The sequence below is a fragment of the Cryptomeria japonica genome, chromosome 3 (assembly GCF_030272615.1).
Source record: "Cryptomeria japonica chromosome 3, Sugi_1.0, whole genome shotgun sequence".
NCBI classification, from domain to species: Eukaryota; Viridiplantae; Streptophyta; class Pinopsida; order Cupressales; family Cupressaceae; genus Cryptomeria; species Cryptomeria japonica.
The window spans coordinates 265,532,135-265,546,199 of NC_081407.1; the positions used below are offsets into that span (position 1 = coordinate 265,532,135).

General features: G+C 34.5%; 1 protein-coding gene across 1 annotated transcript; it reads left to right on the forward strand.

The window, feature by feature from the left end:
• Nucleotides 1–284: 284 nt before the first annotated feature.
• Nucleotides 285–13,317, forward strand: LOC131066803 (peroxidase A2-like; the record flags this gene model as incomplete). Its single annotated transcript, XM_058001650.2, has 5 exons — nt 285–318; nt 9,577–9,728; nt 12,091–12,282; nt 12,451–12,616; nt 12,902–13,317. Coding segments are annotated over 5 exons (960 nt in total), but the record flags the coding sequence as incomplete, so codon positions are not given.
• Between the last annotated feature and the right edge of the window lie 748 nt (nt 13,318–14,065).

Sequence of the window (14,065 nt, forward strand, 5' to 3'; positions counted from 1 at the left end):
CTTGTTCTTTGGGTTTTGAGCCCTTTTTGGGCCGACCAAATCCCTTTGGATCATATATATAATTGTAATTGCACATTAGAATGTAACAATCGAAGAATCAAGTAGCTAGACTGAGTGTAGAAAATAGATCTTAAGATTGAAGGTCCCAACTGTGACCTATTCCGTATTTTGAGCATGTTTTAGCAAGCCTGTGAGCCAGTTATGCTATAACCCGATTGTTATCAGTTGGTTGTAATAAATTTTCATGTTATAATACAATCTGTCTGTATTTCCTCCATCATATCTTTGTGTTTCCGTTGTGTTTACTCTTTCTGCCCGGTCCGGATTGATTTCTTTGAAGTCCCTCCTAATCGGTGACTGCTTCAAGTGGTATTAGAGCGAGTTTTTGTTTTGGAGGTTGCGTAACTTGAGAGTTTTGTTGTAGGGTGGCAGATTGTGGATATGACCTGTAGCTACATAAGACCAACTTAAATGATGGCACAAAGAGGAGCTAGGAATGGTGGAGCATGTGAGAATGCAGACCCTACTATGATAGAAATGTTGTGAGGTATAGCATCCCGGTTGGAAGCCGTGGAGACATACTAGAGAAGAGGCCAACACATCAAATATGTAAGTGAAGATGAAGGAGAAGAAGCCCCGACAAAACAAGTAAACCCACCGGAAATTGATCTGGATGAGGAAATATTTTTGAGGGTTTTGAGTAGGGCGAATACTAAACCTCATTTTACCCCACCAGAATATGATGGAAAGTTGGATTCAGATGAATTAATGGATTGGATCTCAGAGATGGAGAAGTATTTTGATTTTGAAAACATTGAAAAAGAAAGGAAGGTAAAATATGCCTGTACCCGGTTGAAAGGTCATGCATCTCTTTGGTGGGAGAATTTGCAAGTTGATAGACAGAGAAGAGCTAAAGAGAAGATTAAGACATGGGATTAGATGATTGCTAAGTTGAAGTTAAAATTTATGCCAGCTGAATATCAAGTGAATCTATTATGAAAGTTGTAGAATTTGAGACAAAAGGAATCTAGTGTGAAGGAATACACCGAGGCATTTTACAAGTTGAATATCCAATCCAGACATGTTGATGATGAAGTTGAACAAGTTGCAAGATATTTGAATGGATTATGGGTGTCTATACAATATGAACTTAGTTTGATCAAATCAGAGAGTGTTGAAGAGGCTTACTAGTATGCCTTAAAGGTAGAAGAGAAGCTAAACAAAAGACATGAGAAAAGGCAGAGAGGTAGAGGTGGAAGGTTTACCGGAGGAATATTTCAAGGAGGAAGAGGATATACCAAACGTAGAGGAACCCGTACAGATCATAATAAAGATAAGGAGGTGAACAAAGAAGGTAATTCATACCGAAAAGATGATGGAATTTCTACCAGAGGAGAGAACCAGATGGCTACCGGAATGAGAATTTTGGAAGACAAGAAAAGAGAACATTTAGAGGAACTTTCTATAAGTGTGGAGGAGAAGGACATCATGCTTTCAGTGTAAGAAGACAAAGAATACCAAAAGATCAACAGTGGTGGAAGAAAACTCCACCGCATCAGACAATAAACCCGAAGATGGATAATTGTTGATGATGAGGAGAGATTTGTGTCATACTAGAACAGATGAAGAGGCCTTGCAGATGAAGAATTTGTTCAAGACCAGATGTAAGGCATCCGGTAAGTGTTGTAAATTTGTTATTGATAGTGGTAGTTCAGATAATCTTGTTTTAGAAGAGATGGTGAATAAGTTGAATTTGGAGAGATTGAAACACCCTAAGCCTTATCCGATAGCATGGATTCAAGATGAACGTAAGTTATTAGTAGGTGAGCAATGTTTGGTAAAATTAAAAATTGGGAATTATCATGATGAAGTCTTGTGTGATATTATGCCTATGGATATTTGTCATCTTTTTTTGGGTAGACCTTGGCAATTTGATAGACAGGAAATACATGATGGGAGGAAGAATACATACACTATTGTGGCCAATGGGATGAAGCAAACCTTGTTTCCCTTGGAGGAACCTTTGAAGAATGAAGTCTGTACGAATGCTAGAATCTGTTTGGTAGATGGAAGGGAATTCCTGGATGGATTGAGATATGAGAATGTGTGTTTTGCCTTAATTCCTAAGAAGGCTGAGAATCAGGAGCATGAAGAGGAACAACCGAAAGAGATAAAAGATTTGCTGACAGAATATGAAGACATCATTTCAGATAATGTACTTGATGGATTGCCACTTGTGAGAAGTATCAGTCATTGCATGGAGCTGGTTCCTGGAGCTAGTTTCCCTAACAAAGCTATATAATGGATGGCATCGACAAAGAATGAAGAACTGAATAGACAAGAGCAGGAGCTGTTGAAGAAAGGTTTGATTAGGGAGAGTCTGAGCCCTTGTGCAGTACCAACAATATTAACACTTATGTGTATTGATTCCAGAGCAATAAACAAGATCACAGTGAAATACCAATTTCCTTTGCCTAGGATGGATGACATAATGGATTGTTTGAGTGGAGCCAAATACTTAAATACAAAGATATATTTGAAGAGTTGATATCATCAGATTAGGATCAAAGATGGAGATGAGTGAAATACAACATTTAGTACAAATGAAGGACTATATGAATGGTTGGTGATGCCTTTTGGGTTAACTAATACACCGAGTACTTTCATGAGGCTGATGAATGAGGTATTGAAGAAATTATTGGGCAAGTTTGTTATTATATATTTGGATGACATTCTGATTTTCAGTAAGAAAAAATAGGAGCATTTGTTGCAGTTGAGGCAAGTTTTGTAGAGGTTGAGAGAAGAAAAGTTGCTGATAAATATTAAGAAGTGTACTTTCATGAAGGATGAGTTATTCTATTTGGGATTTGTGATATTTGAGGACGGTTTGAAGATGGACACTGAGAAAGTAAAAGCAATTGTTGAGTGGCCTACACCAGAAAGCATTGGAGAGGAAAGATCATTTCATGGATTGACTAGTTTTTATGAAAGTTCATCAGAAATTTCAGTTCAGTGTAACCCTGTGATTGAGACCATGAGAGGAGATCTGAAGGAATTCAAGTGGACCACCAAAGAAAACACAAGTTTTGAATTGTTGAATAATAAAATGACTAAGTAGCCTGTGTTAGCTTTATCGGATTTCAATAAAGTATTTCAAGTGGATTGTGATGCAAGTGGAACAACAATAGGAGAAGTCTTGAGTCAGGAAGGGAGAGCATATTTAGTGTATGATCAAGAGTTTTATGCCATAGTTCAAGCCTTGAAGAAATGGAGACATTACCCGTTGCCTAAGGAGTTTGTGTTGTGTACAGATCATCAAGCTTTGCAATATTTGAATAGTCAGAGTAAGTTGAATCAGAGACATATAAGATGGGTAGAGTTTTTGTAGAGTTATACCTTTGTGTTGAAGCATAGAAGTGGGAAATCTAACAAAGTTGCTGATGCATTGAGTAGGAGAAGGAATTTGCTGACAAAGATTAGAGCGACAATATTAGGATTTGAGGAATTGAAGACTTTGTATGAGGATACCCGGATTTCACAGAACCTTGGAGAGCATGTAGAGAACTAGTTATGGTAGATAGAAGCAAGTGGTTGGATTACTTCATTCAGGATGGGATGTTATTTAGAGGAGTTCAGTTGTGCATACCTAAGAGTTCTATGAGAGAGAATCTGATAAAGGAGAAACACAGTGGAGGATTAGTTGGACATTTTGGTATTGACAAAACAATAGCATTGGTGAGTGAGTAGTACTTTTGGCCCTAGATTCATAAGGATGTTAAGAAATATGTGCAAAGTTGTAGAGTTTGTCAAGTTGCAAAGGGTAGTAGTCAGAATGTGGGATTGTATAAACCTTTGACAGTACCGACAAGACCTTGGGAGGATATAAGCATGGATTTTATACTTGGGTTGCCTAAAACACAGAGAGGGAATGATTCTATATTTGTGGTAGTGGATAGATTCTCGAAGATGACTCATTTCATACCTTGTAAGAAGACATCAGATGCATTACATGTAGAAGACCTATTTTTCAAAGAAGTAGTGAGATTGTATGGATTACCTAAGAGCATAGTTTCAAACATAGACACTAAGTTTGTTGGCTATTTTTGGAGAGCACTTTGGAAGAAGATGTAGACAGATTTGAGGTTCAGTTCTAATTTTCATCCATAGACTGATGGACAGACATAATTAGTTAACCGAAGCTTGGGAAATTTGTTGAGATGTTTAGTTAGAGATAAAACCGGAAGTTGGGATTTGATCCTTTCACAAGCAGAGTTTGCCTACAATAATTTAGCAAACAAGAGTATTGGAAGAACACCTTTTGAGATTGTTACAAGAGTGCATCTTAGAGGTATATCAAAATTAAGAGACATTAGCAGTGAAGATTTGAGAATTTCATAAGTAGAAGACTTTGCAGATCACATGGCAGTCTTACATATTTAGGTTAAGTAACATTTGGAAGACATGAACATGAAGTATAAGGAGAAGGAAGATGAGAAGAGGAGACATAAGAAATTTGAAGTTGGCGATGAAGTGATGGTGTATATGAGAAAAGAAAGATTCTTGGTTGGAACTTATAACAAATTGCAGATGAAAAAGTTTGGACCTTGCAGGATTTTGAGGAAGTTCAGTTCTGGAAATGCATATGAAGTGGAGTTACCAGATAGTCTGAGTATTTTACCTGTGTTTAAAATTACATATCTTCATGAGTATCATGAACCGAAATTCAGTGAGGACAATATTGTAGACTTGGAGAAATAGTTGCCCCGAAAGGAACAAGATCAGATTGAAGAATTTTGGACAGTAGGATTGGGCGTAGTACCCAGAACAATCAATATAAGAAGTATCTTGTGAAGTGGAAGGACAGACTAGTCGAAGACTCATCTTGGATTTCTTAGGTAGAGGTAGACCGCCTTGGTTTTCCTCTTACCCTAGCAAAGTGAGAGACTCACTTTTTCAATAATCCTGGATGTCTGATGCAGGAGCATCTCCGGTTCATAGAAATCTTGCATCAACCAAAAACATTTTCTTTCTGTTTTGCTTTCTATTTTTAGTTTCAACTTTTCTTTTTGTGTGTACCGGTTTTGGCTTACCAGATCCCATGGAGTTGGATTCTACTTGAAGACTTGATCATCTTTCTTATTTCCAGACCACATCGCATTTGGATCATTTTCTGGCAAGTTATCGCTATCAGTTTCCATGTCAGTTTCCTGTTACTGGTTGACAGTTTCTTGTTATCGGTTGCCTGGACCTATTTTGGTGATCTACCAGAACCCCTTATGAATCTTGCGGATCCTTGGGCGTTGATTTCGATGTTCCTTGGCGTGTGGCTGACCTTTTCCTACGATCTACACTTCATCCTTTGGATTTTTTGGAGGAATCTCTTGGTGGAGGTTGACCTTGTTGGTTTTACATGTTAGATCTTGTTCTTTGGATTTTGATCCCTTTTTGGACTGATTGGATCCCTTTGGATCGTATATATAATTTTAATTGCACATTAGAATGTAATAATCGAATAATCAAGTAGCTTGACTGAGCATAGAAGATATATCTTAAGATTGAAGGTCCCAGTTGTGACCTATTCTATATTTGAGCATGTTTTAGCAGGCTTGTGAGCCGGTTATGTTGTAACCCGGTTGTTACCGGTTGGTTGTAATTAATTTTCATGTTATAATACAATTTGTTCTACATTGCCTCCATCATATATATTTATTTCCGTTGTGTTTACTCTTGCTGATTGGTCAAGATTGATCTCTTTGAGGTCCCTCCTAATTGGTGACTGCTTCACTTCGGGTCTTGTAGCTTTTGGTAGGGTTTCTCAAAGCTTTGCTTAGATTGTTCTAGGTCTTTTTTTATTCCTCCCTCTTGAATAAAACCTCATCATCTTCCTTGTGTCGAGCTCCCTATGGTGGTCTACAGTTAGGATGTTGTGGAGAATGAAGAGTTCTACTTGTCTAGGGATTTGGACTAAATATTTTTTGGTCTTTGGCCTTCTTTGCCTAATCTCTACGATTGGGTCTTGGTTTTTTGATAACCCTTTGGGGTTGGTAAGATTGAGATTTACCCCTATGCTAAAGGCTTCTTCATTGCTTCCTTTTCTTCTTTATAGGACAAGAACTTGGTTTTTGGCAAGTTGTGGGCATGAAGAGAGCATCCTCTCTCTCTCTCTCTCATGCCATGGGCTAATACTTTCAACCCCCTTTCAGAACCACTTAATGTACATCCAATATAGGTGAAAATTCCTAATCTTCCCCTGCAATTATGAGAGTGTCATGTTATGAAGCCATTGTAAATTATATTGTCTAATTCTTGAAGGTTGATGAGTCCAATTCCTACACAGGACATTCTACCTACACTCTCTTTTAGTGGATATTAAACTTTCCACTCCTCTACATGGAGATGTAGTTCTAATGGTTGATGATTGGCCTTGGTCTCAACCTTTTGATTAGGAGGGCATCCCTTTTTGATGTCATTGTTGCTTTTCTACTAGCCACTTGGCTTTGGATTGATCTCAATGATGCTAAAAGGGTCTTGTAAGTTGGTGGAGTGATGCTTTTGGTGATCTCTTGACCATTGAAGATCCTATCTCTTTAGTGAATGTCTCGTCTCAAAGCTCTAAGGAGTTCTTAGCTAGGGTGGCAATTCTTGATGACCCTACTATGGTTCCTCCCTCTAAGTGCTCTCTTACTATTTCTCCATTGGCTTCTACTTTGATTATGTCTTCTTTAGTGGTTGTTGGCCACCTTTTTCATTTTCTTCCTATTGTTCCCCCTTCAAATGATGTTTTCCACCTCGAGGGGGGACCTTCTATTCTTTCCACTTGCGAGATTTTTGATTATAGTATTTCTTGCAGTGTATTTTGTAGATGGAGGAAATGTACTATTACCTCTTCTCTCCCCATTTTTTTTATTGAGACAGAGAAGTTCTTAATCTAGCATTGGGACCCTTGTTTCATGCCAGTTTATATATTCGATCAAAAGCTTTAGCTTTTTTAATCTCATTGCTTGTGAGATTCTTCCTTCTTGCCTTGATGACTATTTTTGTTATAGGTTTAGGCTCTTTCTATTTTATCTAATAAAAACATAATTTATCCAAATAATAGAAATAATAATTGCTAATTTTCAAATTCAAACAAAAAAATGTCAATAAAATGCTTTATATCAATGCAAAAAAAGTATAGAAAACAATTTTTTAAAAAATATAAAGAATAATGATTGATAATATCAAATTCAAATAAAAATAATACAATTAGAATCTTCTACTTAATTACAAGGCAAAAAATTGGTTAGCTTATCTAAACAACGATTTTAATTCCTTACATTAATTAAAAAGTGTGATTTTATGTTGTAGAATATGTAGAGCACATGCAAAAATAGCGTGTGTGGGTTAAAAGTCACGAGTTCCTCTTTTTTATAGAGCATTCTTCTACTTTTTTTGTCAATCAAAATGCATGCATATTAGAATGCATACATGTTATAAATTACTTTGGAAATTTAAATTATTAGGTTTGGATTTTCCTTGGACATTCGATTGAAAGAATCGGGCTTGCATGTGATACACCTAGAGAAATATTTTGTAAAACATAATATAATGTTAAGTACATGCTCTCCATTAGGTTTACATAATTTTATATATCATGAAAACATACTATGATATCAAGCTCTTCATTATCTTTCTGATTACGTAAGTTTGAAAAAAATCAAATACATCATAGTTTCCACACGCGCGCGCACACACACATATATAGACATACTATTTTCTTCACTTTTTTTGTAGAAAACCTAGTGTCATTTTAATCCACTCATCCAAATTTGAAATAAATTATATTTTTATATTTAGACTCCATTTTGTACACAAAAAAAATAAAATTAATTTTTCAAATTAATGGGAGAGCATTATCAATTTTTTAGGATAAAATAAATAAATTACATGATGTTTACTAACTTTCCACTAAAGGGATTTGTGAAATACTTAAAAAAATTCAACATTTAGGGGACCATAGTTGAAGCACTATTATCAGTTTTGGTAAAAACAAAACCACTTTGCTCCCTTCATTTGAACCTCCTAATCTCCACCATGTAAATAGAACATAGTAGTTTAAAAATTAGATTCTAAGGGCTACTAATATTCAATTTTTGAGGATGAGAATCATACATCTCTCATCCAATATTAGTTTTTATAGATTTCAAGAAAAAACTGAGCATGAGTGACCCTCTTTTGGCTCCACATTTTCATGCAAATACCTTGGTCTTGTCCCTTCAATAAGATCAATGATGTATTCCTATCCTTCAAATCAAATACATGTTCCATTTATTTGAGTTGATCCTTCACTTAATTTTTCCATTTCTCATTGGCTTCTGTGCTAAATATTTAAGTTGAAAACCTTGGGTGCCATACCCTTACATCAATAATTTTATTTAGAGAAGTGGATCAAGACATCACATATTCCTATTCGAACATATCAAGAAAATATTAAATTATATTACATGACACAATTTACATGTAGCATTTCTCTAAATATTTTATCTTTCATTTTTGAAAGTACATGTACAATCAATAATATAGGCATGATTAGCATCAAGAAAGCCAACAGATTTTCATTTACTAGCAATTAATGCTTTCCAAGAAAGCATAATCCCATTATCCTCAAGGGCTTCACAACACCATGGGGTATCTTAAGCAAATATATGTGAAGACAAGCTATAGAAGCATGGAAAAACAAAGAATGGAATCATATGATCTATGAGATAAAATCATGCCACCAATGATCGAATCATGTCAACATTCCCATCTAGATAAAGCATAATTTATAAGTAGGCCTATGATAGTACACACAATAGTGATCCATAGATCCAGTCATTATCGTGCATCATCTACGATAAATATATATCATTGACAACAAACAAAGCTACCTACGTCTAACCTTAAGACTAATAGAACTTCCCCATGAAAAATAAACATATATATAATAAAAAAAACTAATAATAATTCTACACCTAATCCACTAAAAAAAAACTATATATAATTATCTTACTTTAAAGACACCACCTTTAATTGTTGGCTTTGATAAGGCACCCTTCTAAGAACTTCCACTAGTGATCAATATTTAAACACAATTGGATTTCTGGTGCATATTGATTTCTAAATAATATAGAGAGCGTCCTGATGAACTATACGTCCATTACTCCTGTAAATGCATAGTGGATCAGGACTCGTCAATTGACAATACAAAAATCTTTTCACTGGTCAAATCTATGCTTTATAGAGTGCGTTCCAAGGAAGCATAAACCCATTACGCCCATATATTTCTTCTTTAAATTGGTTATCTGGGTGATCTTTCCACAAGATATATTTAAATTAGTAAGGAAGTATGCGAGCTTATCCTTTCTCAAATAAGTAAAACATGTCAAATTTTAATATATTGAAATTAGTAAGGAAGCATACGGGCTCATCCTTTCTCTATTTAAGATGCATGGAATCCCTAGTTTTCATAACGAAGTTATTTCTCTGGTGATAGCTTGAAAAAAAATACCATGAAAGCAATTACATGGTTTTTTGTTGCACTGCAAAATGTTGAAGCAGTCTGTGGCCAGCTTAACTATTATTTCTATAGAAATACTTGTCCAGATTTGGAGAGAATTGTGTTCAATGCTGTGATATCTGCTGTGATGAATGAGACCAGGATGGCAGCTTCTCTTCTTCGTCTCCATTTTCACGACTGTTTTGTTAATGTAACTACTCTTGCTTTTCTTCTCATGACCGCATGTTTTTTCAAGTTTTTCTATTAACAAATTGTTTTTCTCTTTCTCAAAATGTTACTATAATTCATTCGATAAGTCTGTCTGAAGAATTAGTGATACAGTCCATAATGCTATTTGTTGTTGTTATTATTTTTAGGTATCTTCCTACAGTTTATTATTTTATAGATTTAAATTGTAAGTTATAAAAAAATTTCAACTGATATTATATGTGTTGTGATCCCATTTTGTATGTGGTTTTGGGCGGGGTGTATAAACTGATCTTTTAGATACTATAGGTTTATTTTATGAGCTGTGACAGGAGGTTTTCTTCCCAGGATTCTTTCCTCTGGTATGCTCTTTGAATCTTGTATTAAAAAAAAATATTAATAAAAAAATTTAGTGGAATAATCCACTTTTATTGAAAAAAAATAAAATAAAATTTCTTCCAGTTTTTTCTGGACTGAAAAGGTTTTGTTGTAAAAAATACGAGTTTAAGTAAAATTAAACAATGAACTCTAATGAACTCTGATAGATTTAAATAACATATGAATCTTGATCATGTCATAGGGAGGAAATCAAAATTGATAGATTTAAATATAATTATTTTCAACCAATTCACCACTATGTTTATATGAACCAATTCCATTACTACAACACCCCCATTAACATAAAATTCATTGTTTCTAAGAACATGATAAAATTGTTTATTTAATTGAAGAAGCAACTGGAATACTGAATAAGCCATCCCAGAATTTTATAATGAAAGGAATAATTCAAAAACCGAGCCTTTTGTCCACATCTTCTGAACTTTGCATTTTTTAATACAACTATAGAGATAGCAGAGAGAAAGGTTCAGCAAGAGGCCACTTAGCCTACGAACCAATCAACTTGTTTCTTTCCACACAATCATCAAAATGTTGCAAACACTTGTTACCAATTAAGTTGTCATTGGTATGGAGGGACACTTCTATTTTAGATAAATCAATTGTCAATGGCATGTATGGCCAATTCTATTTTTCGTCATTGGCTCTAGGTATAAAGAAGTTCAATCTAATGGATATTTGTGCTATGCATTGCTCTATTTAGTAGAGTGGAAAAGGAACCTGAGTTTAAATAACCTTAAAAAAAATATTATCAAGAGTAGTGCTTCTATCATGCATTTTTATATTGGTAATGGTGAAAGAAATTCTATCTAGTTATTATTATTTTGAAATGCAGTGTGGTTGTATCATTTCTTATTTAAAAAGAGATAATCCTCGATGACTTAGAGCCCAAGTTTTAATGAGACCATGTTTTTAGCTATTTTTTTATATGGATTTCAAAAGTAGTTATCAACATCACAAATGTGATGAAGTGTAAAGATTTTTTTTAAAGCATATGTAATTTTTTTTGATAAAAGTGGGTAAATCATCGAATTATATATATATTTTTAAAGCATATGTAATTTGTTTTTGATAAAAATGGGTAAATCGCTGAATTATATATACAATTCAGTGATTTACACACTTTTATCAAAAAAAAATTACATATGCTTTAAAAAAAAATCTTTACACTATATATATATATATAAGGCGTCTGGTTCAAGGAGCATTGAAGGGAAAGAACCAGTAAGAAAACCCTTCAGTATTGCTCAAAGTACACAAGCCTACCTACCCATTACAAAGGCCCCTCGAGCACATTCCACCAAAACCCTCCCAAATTACATAAAAGTTTCATTAGATATAAAGGAAGCTGCCATAAGAGGCATACAAGAGTAAACTGTCATTGTGAAACATCCGGAAGAAACAACATCCATCCAAAAAATAGAAGGATCAACCAAAAATTCGACCACGAGGCACCCCTGCCTATAAAGCACATTTCTTCAATCCACTGACTAATATGAGACCAATAACAAGAAGAGAAATCACTACAAGAGAACCTGCCAAGACAAACATCGTGAGCAAACACAAAATAATCCAAATAAAAAGCAGGAGGGGGTGCTGTAGATTCAGAGGAACCAAAATGAGGCCAAGCCAAAGAATAGCCCATAGAAGAAGCCAAGATAATAACAGGAAGATGAGAAACCATGGCATATACCAAACCATCTGCAAGTTCCAAGACCTTGAAGACAACCACCAACTTCCAAACCTTAACAAATCCTTTTGAATGAAACATAACATCTTATTTTATGAGAAGAGCTGCCAGAATACAGAAAGAAAAACATGAGAAGAGAACAAGCCAAACCAAATGAGATATCATATGGATGCATCCAAAGCCAAGCATTCTTTAATTTGGTGCAGTAGTTTCTAATAGTTTCTTTAGAGAAGATTAATAGATAATAGACATTAATGATGAATTGGATCTGTTTTTACAGGGTTGTGATGGCTCAGTTTTGCTAGATGACACAGATAGCATGATTGGAGAGAAAACTGCTGCTCCTAATCATAACTCAGCCAGAGGATTCGAAGTGATTGATGCTATTAAAACAGCTGTGGAAAACTCATGCAAGGCCATTGTTTCATGTGCAGACATTCTCACCCTTGCAGCTAGAGATTCAGTCCATCTGGTGTGTATATTTAGTTTTTATGGGCTTTATATCATTTATTCCTCTTCAAATATAGACATATAACACATAGGTATATGGTCAATTATTATACATATTTTATAATTTAGTGCGTTTTAGTTTGGTGAATAGACATAGTCAATTTGTTTATTTTGTTTTGGATTATTTAAGAGTGGGGGACCTTACTGGCCGGTAAGTCTCGGAAGAAGAGATGGAAAGACAGCAAATAAAAATGCAGCAAATACCAATTTACCAGCTCCTTTTGAGTCACTTGATTCAATCATCAACAAATTTCAGGCTGTTGGGCTTTCAGTTCAAGACGTTGTTGTACTATCAAGTAATATGTGTGAGGTGATTTTTAAGCCAAATTGGTCAATTCTTTATCAAACATTGATTATATGGGTGTTCAATTTTAGTAAATTCTTCAAGCTTGGTCAGATTGTTTTGATTATTAGATTTTATGAACTAAAATAGCTTGGACTTTATGTTTCTTAATTCTCAAGAATAATTCTTGAGAATTGTTTCATTGGGTCTATGAATATCACTATGTAGATGGTATCAGTTAGTTTTTAAATTTTGTTAGTTGGCAATGATGTATTGAGAAATTGTGTGATGTGTTCAGGGGCTCATACAATAGGTGCTGCTCACTGCAATACATTCAAATCAAGTCTCTTCAATTTCAAGGGTACAAGCAGCCCAGACCAAACAATTGAGCCATCTTTATTAGGAAACCTTCAAACCTTATGTCCAGAAAACAACAATGATCCCAACACACTAGCTTCGCTGGACCCTATGACACAAGACAGATTTGACAATGCCTATTTCAAAAATCTTCAGAACAATGAAGGTGTTCTTCAATCTGATCAGACTTTGTTTTCAACTCCAAATGCGTCTACTGTACCCTATGTTAACTTCTACAACAATTATCCTTATGCCTTCTTCATGGACTTTCATATTTCTATGATAAAGTTGGCAAACCTAAGTGTCCTTACTAGATCAGATGGGGAGATTAGGAAAAATTGCAGGTTTGTCAATTGATAGATTCCTCGAAAAAGTGTAGGAATTAGTTTTGTTGTTGTTGTTGTTGTGTGTGGTAGTTAGGTTGTATCTTTATCTAATAGTTGTTTGGTATATCTTATAACTCATGATACTTGTTCTTGATCTATTGCACAAAGATTTGGACCTTTTCAAAATCTATTATAATCAATATCAAAAACGTAATATTAAATCGTGGTTTTAAACCAAGTTTAGTTAAAAAATAGCATAATATTAAATATTTTTTATTTTTATTTTAAAGAAATCAATCTTGTTAACTTATCCTTCATGAGCAACAAAAAAATAGCTATTTTTTTCAATTGGAGTGATTCAATTCTAATATCTAAAATTCAATGATGGGTGGTATACAATTTTTATCTTTATTTCACTTAATTAGTAATGCAATAATTTTTTTTAAAAAAAAATATTATGTTGAGAGGTATGAAGCATAATTATATTGAATGTCATGTTTTTGATTAAGTTAAGTGGGGAAGGGCCCCAATCTATTACACATCCAAATAAAAAATCATCTATAAAAAAACTAGGGCATCAAGGTGAAGCTCACCAAAAGCAACGAAACATTTATAACGAGTTTACATAAATGTAAACATAAACATAGAAGTTCTGAGATAACCAACTAAAAACAACAAAAGAAACAATCGGGGGCATTAAAAAATATAGCCCCATCCAACCAGTATGTCCTTTAGCTCCTCCTCCCATGGAAGTAAGGCGTTGTTTGTCTTTCCCTTCA